Source organism: Rhincodon typus, chromosome 4, assembly GCF_021869965.1.
Source record: "Rhincodon typus isolate 14 chromosome 4, sRhiTyp1.1, whole genome shotgun sequence".
Lineage (NCBI taxonomy): Eukaryota > Metazoa > Chordata > Chondrichthyes > Orectolobiformes > Rhincodontidae > Rhincodon > Rhincodon typus.
The window spans coordinates 28178262-28192462 of NC_063335.1; the positions used below are offsets into that span (position 1 = coordinate 28178262).

The 14201-nt window shown below is 39.6% G+C and overlaps 1 protein-coding gene across 1 annotated transcript in view; it reads right to left on the bottom strand.

Annotated features, from left to right (window-relative positions):
- Positions 1 to 14201, bottom strand: part of c4h8orf34 (chromosome 4 C8orf34 homolog) — a 200813-nt gene that overhangs the window by 84128 nt on the left and 102484 nt on the right. The window contains exons 2-4 of the mRNA XM_048595930.1: positions 12770 to 12908; positions 9923 to 10054; positions 5665 to 5793 (exon numbers count right to left, since the gene is read on the bottom strand). Of these exons, the coding sequence (XP_048451887.1) occupies positions 5665 to 5793; positions 9923 to 10054; positions 12770 to 12908 (400 nt within the window). The remainder of the gene's footprint in view (positions 1 to 5664; positions 5794 to 9922; positions 10055 to 12769; positions 12909 to 14201) is intronic.

Here is a 14201-nt window from a genome sequence, read left to right on the forward strand (position 1 = left end):
AAGTAGAGTAGTAGATAGTAGCAGATGTTTGGCAGTATAGACTCAATGGGCTGAAGGGTCTCTTCTGTGCCGTAGGGTTTGATGATGGGAAAACATCAGGACTAATCTGAGGTGATGGTATGGCAATATGGCCACATCATTTGTTCATTGTGTGTGATTTCACATCAGGAAAGGAAAATAATGACATTTTGTCTGCTACAATGAGCAGACACATAATTACATATAAGTACTCTCCAGTCTATCTTTAGCCTACCCCGCTTTTTTCACATCTGCTAAGTGATCGGAAATGAACACTTACATAAGGTCAATACATCTGGTTTATTGGCAAAGTACTAAACAGATGCTAAAAGAAATGGAATGACTTTGGAAGACCTATTCAGAGACAAATTGAATTTTCATATCCATCATGTGACTTCTGGCATAAAGTGAAAAACAGAAGGAATCCATCAAACATTCTTCCATTTATCATTTTAAATCAAAAGGATACCTACTGCAATGTTTTCTGCTGATAGACAGGATCACCAAATTATTGAATGCACCTACTCCAGCAAATGCATCTCAAAAAGATCTGCTGAATGTCAAAAATGCTGACATTGATCAGTCACTCAAAGCTAACTGACAAGGTTTACAGATTGTGTGTGCCACCCCAACTGCTGATAGTGACGAGAGTAGTGACAGACAGGTAGATGAGAGATGCCGATTTCAACATGCACCTGAAAAGGTGCTGGTATTTCATGATTTCTTCAAGTCATGTGACAGAGTCACTGAGAACAGCAAAGCAAAAAAGCAAAGGCTGAAGAAGCTACAAGAAGTTGTGCAAAGGCTCGTGTAGATTGTATGCAGGCAATATCTTGAAGCAGCGACATTGCCAAGATCTCATAAGGAAAGCATACAAACAGTAACAGCCAAAGCAAACAGTGACAATGACTATCAGGTGGTTCAAGCTACAGTGAGCATATTCCACACTTATCATAACTACTGAAACATAATGTGCAATTTATCATATATCCCACGATGCATTTCATCCATTATCAGAAGTGAGTAAACTCTCAGTACTATCACAAATAGACAAGTACTAAAACACAGCCTTGGAGAATTCTGCAGAAGTGGAAGATCAAGGCAAGTCTTACTAATGTGAAGCTTTAGACAGATAACAGCTCAGTAATGTGTGTTGGATTCATCATGCTAAAGTGTAAATACAACCAGGCATCCCCAATGTCACATTCGTTCTCTGTGGTAGAAAGAGAAAAAGCTCAGTGATCACAGGTCCATAACACCATAAGGCATAGGAGCAGAAGTGGGCCACTTGGTCCAACAGGTGTGCTAAACCTCAACTCCATTTTCCAGCCTATCCTATAACCCTTGATTCCTCTACCATTAAAAATCTATCTTGGCTCGAATATGCCTAACGACAAGGCTCTCCCATAAAAGAAAACAAGTTATTTGCATCTACCTAGATAAGCTCTCGAAGTATTTTTTATGTATCACAAATGCCAACTTGTATTCATCTAAACTCCAATAAGTCCAAATAGGCTCAAATCACTCAACCTCACGTCATAAGAAAATCCCTTTGCACCTGGGATTAACTTAATGAACCTTCTCCTCATTTCCCTCAATTGCAGCATATCTTTCCTTAGATAAGGAACCAACACTGTTCACAGTATTCTAGATAAGGTCTAACTCATGCCTTGTATAATTTCAGCAAGATTTCCCTACTTTTATATTTCTTTCCCTTTGAAATAAAATCCACTTGCCTTCCTTATTACCTGCTGAACTTGTATGCTTTTTTTTTGTGATTTATGCACAAGGTCCACAAATCCTTCTGTGCTGCAGCTTTCTGCAGTCTTTCTCCATTGAAGCAATATTCAGCTCCTCTATTCTTCCTGGCAAGCGCATGTCCTCATGCTTTTCCACTTTATTTTGAAAACACATACCAACAGATTCAAGAACAGCTTCGTCCCTGTTGTCAACAGACCTTTGAATGGGCTTCTCAAATATTAAACTGATATCTCTCTCTGCACCTTCCTTGCGGTTGTAACACTATATTCTGCATTCTGTTATGTTAACCTGATGTACTTATGTATGGTATGATATGCCTGGATATCATGCAAAACGATACTTTTCACTGTATGTCAGTACAATACAATACTAAACCAAATCTGCCAAGTTTGTGCCCACTAACCTAACCTGCTTATACCATTCTGCAGACTCTCTCTGTCATCCTCACTATTTGTCTTCCCACTTATTTTTGTGTCCCTGTGTAAACTTGTCGACAGTACATTAACTTGCCTCATCTAAACTATTAATCTATGTTGCAAATAATTGTGGCCCCAGAATTGATCAGTACAGCACATCACTAGTTACAGGCTACCATCCTGAAAATGATCCCTTAATCCTAACTCTCCAGTTAGTAATCCTCTATTCCTGATATTATATGGCCTCTAATATCATGGGTTCTTATCTTCTTAAGCAGTTTATCATATGGTACCTTATCGAATACCCTCTGAAAATCCAAATATATTGTATCTACTACTTCCTCTTTATCTATCCTATTCATTTCCTTTCCAAGACTTAAATAAATTTGTCAAGCATGATTTTTTTCCATTCAGTAAACCATCCTGATTTTGCTTGATCAAATTATGTATTTCTAAATGCTGTGCTATTATGTCCTTTATGATAGACTTTAGAATATTTTTCCAATAACACAGGAGACAGCAAAAGATCCTACAATGTAGTAACTATGGAAATTGCTTATGGGAAGGTGGCAAGACGCCATTCAGGATCTCCATGAGAACTTGAAACATGTTTAGGCTTATCAAAATAAACTAACCAAATCTTGGGGAGTCATCTTCCAAGATAAGCATGCCATCAAACCAGAATCAACATGATGTTACAAACTATGAAAATCTTCATCAGTTACATATGGGCATAGATATTTTAAGGAGATATGAGAGGAACAGCCAACTGACCAGGTATGATTATTGAATTGCAGCCTCAGTTGTCAATATTTTGCCCTGAAGTTGGTAATATTGATTTTCGTGGCGACAATAAACCTAGTGAGACTCTTTCCTTGCATCTGTGTACTGATATGCATGACAGTTGTATTCATGAAGGAATTGTTGAAGGTATCTGTCATTGTACAGGACACATATCAAAAACAAGTTCAAAACTGTTTTGAAATTAAAGCACTAGCTGAAAACTCTAAGGCTCATGACATTTACCTCAGCAACACGCAGTTTTATTGGCTCTGTAAATCTTGACTTATTGAATAAAAACCCAAGTGACTGCAACAGTGCACCAGCTGTTTACTGGGAGAGCCAATTTGCTTGTGTCCCAGTTGGAAGCAGGTTATTAAAACCGTAGATGCAGAACTGGAGGGCACAAATAGAGAATTCTCTCTCGAGTTAAATGAGAGATTAGAAGCAATGGTATTATGGACTCCCAGCAAAACTAATTAATATAATGTTGATTTGGCTTTTAGGAAAAAGCTAGCATATAGTTTAAAGGACGTTGGCATAACTAGAAACATACACAAGAAAGTGCTCTATCATGGAAATGCGTTTGTGGAGTATAGGTGGGCCAGTTGAAAAGAAATAATTTGTCTTGATAGATTATCATTGAGACTACCCTGGAAGTAAGGGAGGCAATTCTCACTCTGCAAACGCGTGTTATCATGTGTAGAATGAACTGCCAGACGAAGTGGTGGAGGCTGGTACAATTACGACATTTAAAAGGCAACTGGATGGGTATACGAATAGAGGGATACAAGCCAAATGCTGGCAAATGGGACTAGATTAATTTAAGATATCTGGTCGGCGTGGACGAGTTGGACCGAAGGGTTTGCTTCTGTGCTGTACAACTCTATGACTCTAGTCCATTCAACGTACGTCATGTGTAGGTATGCAGGATCACACTAACAGCTGAAGCATGTTGGCCAGTCACTGAAAATCCTCCATTAGTTTACAACATTCAAAACTGCTTTATCTCCTTGAAAGACCTGATGGCACATGTTAAACACTAATGCTTAAAAATGACAAGATCTCGGTTTCATCTTGGAAATCCTACCTGGTAGGTTATAAAGGAAATGGGGAAGGAGAAGCTGGAATTCAGTGCCAAGCCAAGGTTCAATAACACATCCTTTCTGATGCAGAAGTTGGCTTAGTGGCAGGATGCAGAGCAGGAATAATGGGCTATTACACTAATTGGCATGTAGTGGCTATAATGACCCTTGTTGGGATCTCATCTATTCACTACCTTTATTATCTACTTATTGGATGTGATAAAAAGCTATACAGCCAAATTTACTAATTATACAATGGTAGGTGGCAGTCTAAGTAGGGGAGATGGGAAAGACTTATTACATAGAGATATGGATTGCTTATATAAATGAACAGAACTGTGGCAAATGGATCTCAATCTAGGCAAACACATGGTCATTCACTTTGGACGTAAAAGGAAAAGATAGGAAAGGGTAATTTCTGCAGGAAAAGTAGAGGACAAAAGAGGATTTGGGGTCAAGTACATATATTATTAAAGATTGAAGAACAAGAACAAAAAACATTCAAAAAGGTTAATGGAATCCTGGCCTTTATGTCCAGAGGATTGAAATATAAGGGGTAGAAGTAATTCTGGACATCACATCTTTGGAAGGATATTATGTCATTAGAGGGAATAGCACACAGATTGGCAGCAATAATTTTGGATGCCAGGTCTGAAGACATCCCTTTGCACTATAGATAGTTAAAGAATGATTTTATGGACTATTTCAAGATATTAAAGGGAACAGGTAAAGATAAATAAAGAGAAGCCACTTTCACAGGTTCAGGAGAGTGGAGCCCGATGACATAGTCTAAAAATTAGAACAAGACTTTTAGAGTGAAATTAAGCAATTTTTCGAAACAGAAGTGGTAAAATTTGGGAATTTTTCTCCACAAAAGGGCAACTGAATCTAGTTCAAATAGTAATTTTAAATTGAGATTAACAGACAAAGATATGAAGAGATATGAGAAAAAGGCAGGTATATGGAGTAAGGCATACAACTGCCACGATCTCTTTTCATACTATGGTTTGAGAAGTCAAGTGGGTTCTACTCCTGTTCTAACAAAGAGCTCTGAGATGTGCTCTGCACCAACATATGAGATGGGTGCCAGTCAAAGTGGCCTGGCAGCAGCATTCAATTTGCAAGGTGTTGGTATAGTCCAAAGTGCAGCAATTTTGTGGGTAATTGTATTCTAGGTGAGTTGGAAACATGGTGAGGCTTGGTGCGTGTACAGCACCAACCTCCGTCAATAGGAGCTCAGGGCAGTTGGTACCTGTGGAGTGTGCCCTGAGATGTCGTAGACTGTCGGCCAAGATGAGCGGTCATAGGAGCCAGCAGCCTGGTATCAACTCTGACTTAATGGCAGGAATTGTTGCTGTCTGTTTCTCACTGCCACGTGGGAGATTAGCAAACTGCACACAGATAAGGAAAGAATAGGTCATAATGCCATGCTAATGCGTGCAAATAGGCCTCTCGTCACTCACCAGCAAGTTTCTCATCTCGAGGTTCAAACCTCGGTGGAAAATCGGAACTGGGAAAGGTTCGCTTCAATGATTTTAATTTCACTTTAAAAAGGTTGATCGTGACTTCCTGTCTCAAAACTAAGTATAATAAATCGTACTCACTCCGAGACAGGCTCTCCAGGGCCTTGCCTAATTTCTTGCTTTCCTGAAGGATGTGATTCAATTCATCGAAGTTCTGACTTTCAGGTTTTGTTCGCCACTCCCATGTAGCCTGTTCTATTGACCTTGGCACTGCAAAGATTAACGGAAATGTAATTTCAATTGAGCTGCTATTTGGCACTAAATCTCAAACATATTTTCTGATTAAAAGAGGGTTAACTTTATATGAAACTATCCAAGACATAATTAACTCAATCATGCATAACCTGAAACATCAATCTCAATTGGAAAGATCTATTTTTAAATACATTTTGCCTATCTGTATGTATTTGCATGAAGTCTGTAAATATTTGCTTCATAATGTAAATAAGAAAAGATATAAGGGATTGCCTGCATTATTTTATCTGTTTGAATTGCTTTCATTTTATTTCAAGCACTGGAATGCTAGTTGTAATATTTTCAGAAGTTTTACATAGAAGTCACTTTTGCTAGTTTTCAAACATCAACAACACAACTCAATTTTGACAGTAAATGATGGCTCATACGTTGACTAATTGGTTCAATTTTGGTATCATCATTATTAGTAATTTCAAGCCATCTCACATCATTATATTGTTCTGGAATATAGCCAGAAAAGAGCCGACTGAATAATTGGCAGTGAGGGACATAAGGCATGTTGAAATATTACACTGGTTATCAAGAGATTGTGCAAATTGGCATAGGGACACGCAAATAAGGGAAGTAAACATGTGGCTAAAAGTGTGGTGCGGAAAAGAGAGGTTCCTTTTCATGGGGCATTGGCATCAGTATTTGAACAGGAGGGATCAGTAGCACTGGGACAGTCTCCACCTGAACTGAACTGCGACCAATGTTCTAGTGAAAAGGGTGAATAGGCTGGTCAACAGGACTTTTAAGGGAAGGATAAAACACCAAGAAGTATAATGGCTAATGGGAAACAAGGCAGCAGGTTAACATCTGTGGGAGTGGATTCAACTGTATGGAAAAGTATTTAAAAAATGAAAAGAAAGGAGAAATCAGAAGCGGTTATTAAAGTCTCCAGCACACAAAATAGGACAAAGTCTTTGAAAGGTTAGGAGTCAAACTTCAAGCACCACTGGATAAAGGGATGACAGTGAGAAGAGGGACAGTAAATACAGGAATGAAGGCATTGTACCTGAATGCACGCAGAATATGAAATAAGGTAAATGAGCTTGTGGTGCAGATCGAAATTGGCAGGTATGATGTGGTGGGCATTAGGGAGACGTGGCTGCAAGGGGATCAGGATTGGAAGCTGAATATCCAAGGATATACATCTTATTGAAAAGACAAGCAGGTGGGCAGAGGGGGTGGGGTTGCCTTATTAGTGAGAAATGAAATTAAATCAACAGCAAGATATGATGTAGGATCAGATGATGTAGAATATTTGTGGGTACAATTGAGGAACCGCAAAGATATAAAAACCTTAATGGGAGTAATGTACAGGTCTCCAAACAGTAGTCAGGAGCTGGGGCGCAAGATACACCAGGAGATAGAAAAGGTGTGTAAGAAAGGTAAGGTTTCAGTGATCATGGGGAATTTCAATATGCAGGTGGACTGGGAAAAAGGTCGATAGTGCATTGCAAGAAAAGTAATTTGTGGAATGTCTATGAGATGGCTTTTTGGAGCAGCTTGCGGTGAAGCCCACGAGGGAACAGGCAATTCTGGATTTGGCATTGTGCAATGAGGCAGACTTGATAAGGGAGCTTGAGGTGAAGGAACCCTTAGGAGGCTGTGGCCATAATATGATAGAATTTACTCTGCAGTTTGAGAGGGAGAAAGTAGAATCAAATGTAATGGTATTACAGTTGAATAAAGGCAATTACAGAAGCATGAGGGAGGAGCTGACCAGAATTAACTGAGAGAGAAGCCTCATAGGAAAGACACTGGAACAGCAATGACAGGAGTTTCTGGGAGTAATTCGGGAGACACAGCAGAAATTCATCCCTAGGAAAAAGAAGCACACTAAAGGCAGGACAAGGCAACCATGGCTGACAAGGGAAGTCAGGAACAGGATAAAAGCAAAAGAGGAAGCATTTAATGTGGTGAACTGCAGTGGGGAGCCAGTGGATTGGAAAGCCTATAAAGACCAACAAAGGTCAACGAAAAAAGAAATAAGGATGGAGAAGATAAAATGTGAGGGTAAGCTAGCCAGTAATAAAAAGGAAGATTGCAAGAGTTTCTTTAGATATATAAAGGGCCAAAGAGAGGCAACGTGGATATTAGACCACTGGAAAATGACACTAGAGAAGTAATAATGGGGAACAAAGAAATGGCAGAGGAACTGAACAAGTACTTTGTGTCAGTCTTCATGGTGGAAGACACAAGTTATATCCCAAATATTCAAGAGAGTCGGGGGTGGGGGGCAGAGGGGAGTATGGTGGCTATCACCAAGGAGAAGGTGCTAGAAAAACTGAAAGGTCTGAAGGTGGTCAAATCACCTGGACCAGATGGACTAGACCCCAGAGTTCTGAAGGAGATAGCTGAAGAGATTGTGGAGGCATTAGTGGTGATCTTTCAGGACTCACTGGAGTCAGGGAAGGTCCCAAAGGACTGGAAGAATACTAATGTAACCCCCCCGTTTAAGAAAGGAGTAAGGCAAAAGATGGGAAATTACAGGTCAATTAGCCTGACCTCAGTCATTGGTACAATTATAGAGTCCATCGTGAAGGATGAGATTTCTGAATACAAGTAGTTCTGCAGAAATGCATGTTTCGTTAACATGAATTGGCTGTAATGTTATTGATGAATAGTAGAAGCTGTTTTGGGTAACACAAACTTTCTGCTGTACAGGTATAGCATGAGAATGGTCCCAGGAATGAAAGGCTTAACATATGAGGAATGTTTGAGGACTCAGGGTCCATACTCAATGGAGTTTAGAAGGATGAGGGGGGGATCTAATTGAAAATTACAGAATACTGAACAGCATGGACAGTGTGAATATTGAGAAGATGTTTCCATTGGCAGGAGAGACTAGGACCCAAGGCACAGCTTTAGAGTAAAGGAAGATCTTTTAGAACAGAGATAAGGAGAAACTTCTTCAGCCAGAGAGTGGTGAATCTATGGAATTCATTGCCACAGAAGGTTCTTGATTGTCATGGGGACCAAAGGTTATGAGGAGAAAGTGGGAAAATGGGGTTGAGAAACTTTTCAGCCATGATTGAATGGCAGAGAGGATCGGTGGACCGAATGGCCTACTTTCTGCTCCTATGTCTTATGTCTTATTTCAGAGCTGTAAAATTCATCTCTGAAACTAAGGATCAAATCTTTACTCCCAACTGAAAAGTACAGAATCAGTCCCACTGCCCACAGAAGAGGTAAGGAGACACCCACAAGGTGTGAAATGCGGATATCAGTGTTCCCCCGTCCCACCCCACACTGAACAGATTAATACATTCAAAGCCCTATAGTCCTCACCCCATATCCTTTCATTCCTTACACAATCCCCATGATCTATCCATGCCTCCTCATGACTCACACCCACCTTGCCAATTTGTGCCCCTCTCCCAATCCCATGGCCCTTTGTAGCCCTTTTAACAACTTACTGTAAATCAATCACAGCCCATGACCCTTCCCTCATCCCTGCGGCTCTATAGCCTCTATGCTAAAGTAGTGCCAACTCATGCCAATCCATGAACCCGCAATCACCACCTTTTCCTCTTGTACCCTCCAAACCCGCACACATTCTCCACCATAGGCAGACTTCAAGAGTGATACTGAGATAAAATAAAGTGTAACGTGTCTATTGATGACTTCACTATTTAAAAAACATATTGACGAAATGTTCTTTCCATACATTTTAAATTCTATAATTACTTAATCCTGTATTTTAAAAAAAAAATGGATTCTTTGCCCCATGTCAAAAATCTTAAATAATTTGGAGCTGTCAATGAAATTTTGAACTTATAGGCCCTTCCTAACGGTAATAATGATTGGCTGTGGAATCATAAAGTTACACAAATCTGATAACGATCGCACTCAGTTTTTGACACAAGCCTAACTATTAAGATTGCAAGCTCAAATGTCTAAAATTCTTAAGGCATGTTTTGCATATCCACTAAAACAAATAAAACTAGCTTGAAGACAGTTTTAATATCTGCTGTGTTCGAGGGTGGGTTTCCCAAATCAGAAACTCTAGCATCATTTTGATCTCTTTTATCTTCTCAAAAATTCGAGGAAAAGTAAACAGTTCAAAAGAAATGCATGTGAAAGAAATGATGCTCACAGGACTTTGATTCTGGTGTTGGTGGTGATATGTTGGAGACAGCAAGGTCACTCTTAGACTTCTTTGGTTTTTTGGCATTTGTGAGCCACGGTTTATCATAACTTCTACAATCTCGTCGTGACCCTTTGTTTTCTGCAAGAAAGGCAAACATTAAATCAACAAGAAGCAGTTGTAATCCAGGTAAATAAGTATGTCATTTATTAACAAACCTGTGGCTATTTGTACATGCTTAATAAATTCTGTGGTTTTGGCATTAAATTCTTTAATGGCCCAACTGTATCCACAAACTAAATTAAAACTGAAAGAATGCAGATACTGTAAATCAGAAACAGAAGTTGGTGGTCTAACAGCATCTGTGAAGAAAAATCAGAGTTAACATTTCAGGTTTCGGATACTCGAAACAGTATCCACAAACTGTTCACTATTCCAGCCACATGACACAATAAAAGTTCTTCCTTATTTCAGATAAGTTCAGCATATGTGGCTGGATTCTACACCTTGCTTGAGACATCTACCTGTACCTTTGAAACTGTCCCTGAGCCATTCTCTGTGATTGTAGATGATTAAAAATGTACAATAGAAACTGAAGGAAACTGGTAACGGATGGCTGCAAAACATTTTGCCCTTTAAATGCCACTTATGCAGCACTGAAAGAGGTGATTCTTTATTTAAAAGGGACAGAAGAATTTTTAATTTCAGTGACTTGAAGCCCTCAGTGGAGACCAAGAACCAGAAAAGGTAAGTAGGAACAGGGGTGAATGGAGAGGAGATTTCTGCACATCCTTCTTTCTCTTCTGAGGGATCTCAAACTGTTTTTGCCCTGTCCCAAGATTAATCTCAGCCTCCTCCTAAGGTCCCCAGCATTTAATGTAATTATTGACACATTCCTCTTCTTCATTTACATATTAACTTCTGGGGCATTCACCCAGATGTAGAGGGTCAGCCATCATGTGAATGCTGAATGCCTCACTCGCCCTGGTTCCATCCCACTCCTGGCTGTCATCTCTAATCAGGTGTAACATTGGCAAACTACTTTGTCCCAAGCTAAGCTTTTTGGGTCAATCAACTCCTTCAGCACTGCACCTCAACACTGCCCATACCTCTCAACTCTGCTACAGACATATTAATCCCTTTTTTTAATCAATAATGCCCTCTTTCCTGGTCTCCTTGCTTCAAAGTGATAAAAGAAAGTGTATTCGTACACAGTAGGGACAGTATTCCCATCATTATATCAAGCTTCACTGGCTTTCTGGATCCCAGAGACTCAACTCTAACATTCTTTGTCACTGAAACAGCCTTCCATCCTTTCTCCAATAAAAGCCAACCCAACTGACAGACCTGCTTGAAGTTCCAGAAGGAAAAACCAAAATGAGTGTTCCAACTCATCTTGTACACTCCAATATGGAGGGCTAGTTTGGGATTCATAGAATGTGGGCATCACTGGCTAGGCTGGCCTTTATCACCCATCCATAATTGATGTCAATTGATGCCCCAGAGGGTATTTAAGAGATAACAACATTGCTATCGGTCTGGAGTCAGCAGTTTGTTTCCCTAAATGACAGCAGTAAACCAGATGGGTTTTCCCCAACAATGGTAATCATTAGACTCTTAATTCCAGATATTTTATTCAATTCAAATTCCATCATGGTGGGATCCAAGCCCAGGTCTCTAGAACATTACCAGGGTCTCTGGATTAATCGTCTAGTGATAATACCACTGCACCATCACCTCTCCATAAATCCCATGAATAATATAACAGTTCCACCCTGGGAACAGTAATCACCACATCCCATTGCTTAACCCTTCAATAAGAACCAAATCAAAATACACTTGCTCCTCAAGTGAAGTCATTAAACTATGCTTGATGCTGAACATTATCTATTTACTAAAAAACCCAGCACATTCATTTCCAAGTATTACTGTTCGTGTTTTGGTGCTTTTTCTATCTGGGATAGTGGAATTTAAATTGCTTTGCACAGGGTGTTACCAGATCGATAATGTGGAGGATCTAAATAGCAACATTTAAAAGGCACCGGCACGGGTATATGATTAGGAAGGGTTCAGAGGGATATAGGCTAAATGCTGGCAAAAGGAACTAGATCAGTTTAGGATATCTGGTTGGCACAGACTAGTTGGACCAAAGGTCTGTTTCTATGCTGTCCAACACCATGACTCTATGAACCTGCGAACCTACCAGATACCTTCAAAAACAAAAAGGGAAGAGGAAATAGCCAGCCTATGTTTCAGACAAATGTTTACATGAGTGCAATAAAGTGCAGAAATAGAATCTCTACAGAATGGAAGTAGGCTATTCGGCCCCTACCAACCCTCCAAAGAGTATCCCACTGAGACCCACTGCCCGCCCCCTCCCTGTAACCCTGCGTCTCCCTTGGTTAATTCACTTAATCTGCACATCCCTGGACACAATGGACAATTTAGCATGGCCAATCCACCTAACCTGTACATCTTTGGACTGTGGGAGGAAACCAGAGCACCCGGAGGAAATCCACGCAGACACAGGGAAAACATGCAAACTCTACACAAACAATCGCCTGAGATGGGAATTGAAGCTAGGCCCTTGGTGCTGTGAGGCGGCAGAGCTAACCACTGAAGTACAACATATATTCCTGTTCTTCCATCAGCAGTACAAGAGAATTAATCATTATGACAGTGTGAAATTTCAAGTCTAGTGTTCCATTACAGAATGTAACTTTACACTGAAGTCAGAAGATAGTAAGCCTGTTACACATGAACTAAACTTTACTCTTCAGCAAAGAAAGGCATTTGAGAGTAACTACAATTAAGACTCGACTGAAAAACTGTACAGAAAACAATTTCTGCCATTACCCGTTTCAGCCCACAGTGCAGCTGAACCTGAGAGTGTTCTTTGGAGCTGGCTGCAACTTCCTTGCTTGTTTTGTAAGTGACTTATTAAAAATGGAATTGGATGGTCTGGTGTCTCCGTTATCAGTTTTGTCATCATTTCCTGAGTGAACAAATAAAAAGGAGAAATGACTTTTGAAATATTTGGTATTTTAGCATCACACATATACATCTTTAACCACATCATTAATTGCTGAACGTGAAAATTGCATCTATTGTTCAATAAACCCAGTAGCAATGCTGACCAATAAAATATGTTCACACAATATATTACCTTAACTACATTACTGCACGAACATGACTTATGTTAGCTCATAATGGAGGTTATGCAATTACAATGAACACAATAGATGAAGAATCCAGTTGGGATCAGGGTAAGTAAAAACCAGATTAATTGGAATCATAATTTAAAGTCTCAGTAACAGCACTGATCAGATTTATATGCAGCTGACATATTAATTGTTCCTTTACGAGAGATGCGGAAGAATATATGGCACAAATATTCGTAATGTCCGAAGCTACTTCAGGGTCATCTATTCTGCCAGTGGCGCCAGTTAAGGACTTATCTATAATTTAGATGCTAAAATGAAATGGCTCTTTCCTTGCAATGCCATATAATTGATTATTCTAAGAATAATCATTTGCCAGACTCTAATCTGTATTAGAGAACTGTACCTTGGGACACTCGATGGGCTGATTTTGATAGCTGTGGTGGTGGTGGTTTTGTTCTACAGATAAACTCATCACAAACTCTTTCAGAAGTTCCTCAAGAGTTTGATGTGATCAGGGCAGTTAACTGCCTGCTATTGAGGCTTTAAAAATAGAAAAAACTTAGAACATAGAAAGTAGGAAATGGAGCAGGCCATTCAGCCCATCAAGTTTGCATTGCCATTCTTTAAGATCGTGGCTGATCTGCCCGAAGTCTCAACTCCTCTTTCATGTCAGCTCCTCAAAGTCCTCAACTCCCTAATATTCCAAAACTTTCTCTTCTTCTCTTTGACTACCTTCAGTGATCTATCTCCATAACTCCCTGGGGTAGGGAATTCCAGGTTTTAACTATCCTCTGGGAGAAAATAATCATTTGCATCAGCTTGCCACTTTAACATAGAATAAAAATTATCACATTCTCTTGGAAATCATGGAATGACTAGCTATCTGGTGTAGCTTAGGAAAAAAAACCTGTTTTTGAAGTTTCAATTGATTCCACTATCTGGAGTGGTAAGCATTTGTTTTGAAAGTTGAGACAATTATGAACACTTGGCTGGGCGTCAAAGATTTTGGAACCATTTAGCTCAGTTGGGGGGGTGTTGCACACAATTTGATTGACAGTTTTTATAAGTCATTAATGAATTATTTATTCATGCTATGGTTTCTGAATAGATAATTGTTTTTACAA